At 45.4% G+C, this 3,156-nt stretch overlaps 1 protein-coding gene across 1 annotated transcript; it reads right to left on the bottom strand.

Annotated features, from left to right (window-relative positions):
- Positions 1-820: 820 nt before the first annotated feature.
- On the bottom strand, positions 821-2,823 carry LOC147981929 (uncharacterized). The gene has a single exon (XM_087517243.1). It carries the CDS (start codon positions 2,775-2,777, stop codon positions 2,307-2,309), a length of 471 nt encoding a protein of 156 aa, XP_087373369.1. The 5' UTR covers positions 2,778-2,823; the 3' UTR covers positions 821-2,306.
- Between the last annotated feature and the right edge of the window lie 333 nt (positions 2,824-3,156).

Genomic DNA, 3,156 nt, shown 5'->3' with positions numbered 1-3,156 from the left:
GTTTGTGGAACGACCCGGGACTAAAGGTGTTGGTGGGGCCCCAGCCTGCCACCACCTCTTTAGTCCAACACCTTTAGTCCTGGTTTGTGGAACAAACCGGTACTAGAGGTTCAACACGAACCGGGACTAATGAGTGCCGCCCGCCTAGCCGTTGGAATTGACACTAATGATCACATTAGTGTCGATCCGTAATTAAACCGGGGCTAATGAGGTGAACATAAGGTCGTTTTTCTACTAGTGCATATAGCTCATTGAGTCATCTTCATATCACTACCCTAATTGTGTCAAGGAAACATGGCAGCCTTTTGGAACTTCCCATGTAGCGAAAACCTCATAGATGAGCATATTCGTGATGCAAGGAGCTTCTGTGGTGGCTCAGAGGAGGCGTTAGGGGGAGGAAGAGAAGGAATAGGTGTCATTACGTTCTTCTTTTAATACAACGATCGTCGGTGACAGGAACATGAGGACCATGGTGAGTGCCTTTGTACCAGGACTGTTCGTGAATTTGATTTTGAGGTTGGATATTGATCCCTTTTTCCTAGGTTTCATGATTGTCAAATGCCTAACTGATGCTTTAATTAATTTATTTCCTCTAGATCACGAAGCCAGCCTCAAGAAACTATGGGGTCATCTTAATTATTATTTTTAATTCTTCACAATGTACAGTAAGTGTACAACGTTTTTAGGCAATTTTCCTCAAAAGCTATGGAGTCAGCTGACCCCATAGCTAACACATGGAAACCCCCCAGGTTGCAGGGCCTATGTCAAGTTTTTATATGCTAATCACTAGATCATTAATGGCGCGCGTTGCCGCGCCCGTCTAATTTTGCTCTATAATTTTTAGGGATAGGAAGCAATCTGTATATAATTGTTTACAATGCTTTGGAATGGTGTTGTGCTTTCTTGCTTCTCGTGCTTATCTCCTTCATTTTACAAATCATGGTATGTAATTGAGGAGAGGAATCCTACTGGATTGCAAGAAAGCAGTGTGTTGATCTTTTTTCTTAGGTCTGATGGACTTGTAGCTGGTTCATGTTTGGGTCTAAGTGTATGAGTCTCTAGGATGGTTGATGAATAGTTGGATACATGTTGTGATTGATCGTGATCACTTTTGGCTCCTACAAAAAGTTCTCTCGCAAAGGCCCCCGTCACAAAATCTCAAAAATAGAAATATTGAGGAAAAAATAATATATTTGAGAAAATAAAATAGGCACTACAAATACTTCTTAAATTTTTTACAACACATATTCTCGCCCGCAATAGAATTTTACATTTAGTCTATCACAATAATCCTACAAGCCCCAACAAAGAGGTAAGCACAACTTGTAAAATTTAATCATATTTGCTACAAATTGTCAAATTTAATCATATTTTGTGTAAGATCGCTTCACATTGAGAAATTTAGATGCCGATTATACAGTACCTATAGTATTGGTTTCATGCAATAATACAATATTCATACCTGAAATTGGAAAATGATACTGTAGTAGTTTACCGGAAAATCGGCAATGTAGTATCTGATGGTCTAATCAATTATGAAGAAGCTAGGAAATGATCAGGTTACACTGACGAAAATGTTCAAGCCTGGAGAGCTGGAGAGTACAATCATCAGCATGTGAATTACACCGATAAAATAATAAGCTTCAGATAACAGTACATTTGGGTTCTAAACGATATGTTGATCGATCACAAAGCTAATAAATTATCAGGGTACACCGGTCAAAATGTGCAGGCGTGGTGAATTGGAGAGTATGTACTAATAAATTGCTAATATAAGCAGTGCTTCTACTAATATAATTATGAAGTGCACATGCTACCAAAATGTAAGTACACTGGGGAGATCATAAGTTTCAGACAAGAGTCATTTTGTCTCGAAAAGTATCTACTCAATCGATCAAAAATCTAACAAATAATATAATGGCGTACTCACAATAATATTTGAGTCAAAGAAAACAAGATAAGCTTCAGATAACAGCATTCTGAAGTGGTGACGCCAACGCGGATCAAGAAATGAAATGGAAAATGAACAACAGAAAGCGTAAGGCATTACCTGCTTGCTCACCTTCCCAGCTGACGAATGATTTGCCGGCGATGGGTGGAATGTGCAGCGCGCCCGCATGGCAAAGTCGAGCTGGATGCCTCACTTGTGGCCGTCCTGGCCTCCTGCGGCAATCCAATCGGCACACCAAATTCAGAGGCAACGGACAAAGGAAATAAGATGCAGAAGGCCAGGAATCAAGAATTGCAAGATGCAGTGGACTACCTGAATCTTCAATTGCAAGATGGAGAAGAACAGGAGTGGTGAATCATTGTACCTGCTTGCCCTTTTCTGCACTCCTACCTGACTCCTCCCAGGCCACGATGGGACGCGGGCGGGCTACGTAGTCCATGAGGTCCTTGCTCTGGTCGTCGACAGCGACGTCCTCCTCCTCGGCGATGCAGAGGCTTTCGCTGACGCGGTCGCTCAGGGAGTTGTGGCGACCCACTGGTTTGGGACCTGGGTCGGTGGCGGCGAATCGTCTGCCATCTCCTTCTTTTTCTTGCGGCCGGCCCTCGTCGTGCGTGTCCGACGTGTACCCGCCGTCGGGGCATAGAGCCGCCGCCGCGCCATGCGCCTTTGCCATCCCATCGATAGACTGGCTGGGTGCCTCTTCCGTTCTGTTAGGGGCTATGGAGGAAGTGTAGAGGGGAGGGGGTTGGACCGTACCGGCGGAGCAGTCCCGCAGCATCATGTCGCGGATCGACAGCACATCGAGGAGGGAGTAACGCCGCCGCATCGAGAGGAGGAAGGACGGCGACGCGGAGGAACAGAGGGGAAGTGTTCGTTCGGGGGCTGGGCAACGTGGGCTGTTAGCGTGGGAGTGACAATAAGTGGGCCGGCCCAATTATGTACAGGAAGAGGAGGTCGCTCCGCGGAGCAGCGGCACGCGACGCGCGCGTGCGAGGAATGACGCCCGAATTTGATTCGATCGTAGGTTCGAGGATCCAACGACAGAGACAGTTACTCTAGATCGCTGTGGAGGCTCGTAGCTAGCCTCGTTATACTGTTTCTTAATTGATTGCTACAGTAAGCAAGAATTTGTTCCTTCACCACCAAAGCCCGACACATGATAACCATTGCGCTTTCTTTCTAGAGCTGGTGTTGGGTATACTACT

The sequence above is a fragment of the Triticum urartu genome, chromosome 3A (assembly GCF_056163025.1).
Source record: "Triticum urartu cultivar PI428250 chromosome 3A, HENAU_Tu73, whole genome shotgun sequence".
NCBI classification, from domain to species: domain Eukaryota; kingdom Viridiplantae; phylum Streptophyta; class Magnoliopsida; order Poales; family Poaceae; genus Triticum; species Triticum urartu.
The sequence above is the reverse complement of the archived record's forward strand: the minus strand, read 5'-3'. Positions and strand labels throughout refer to the sequence as shown.

Coding starts and splice junctions, on each gene's coding strand:
- LOC147981929 (XM_087517243.1), bottom strand. CDS start 2,777: ATGCGGCGGCGTTACTCCCTCCTCGATGTGCTGTCGATCCGCGACATG.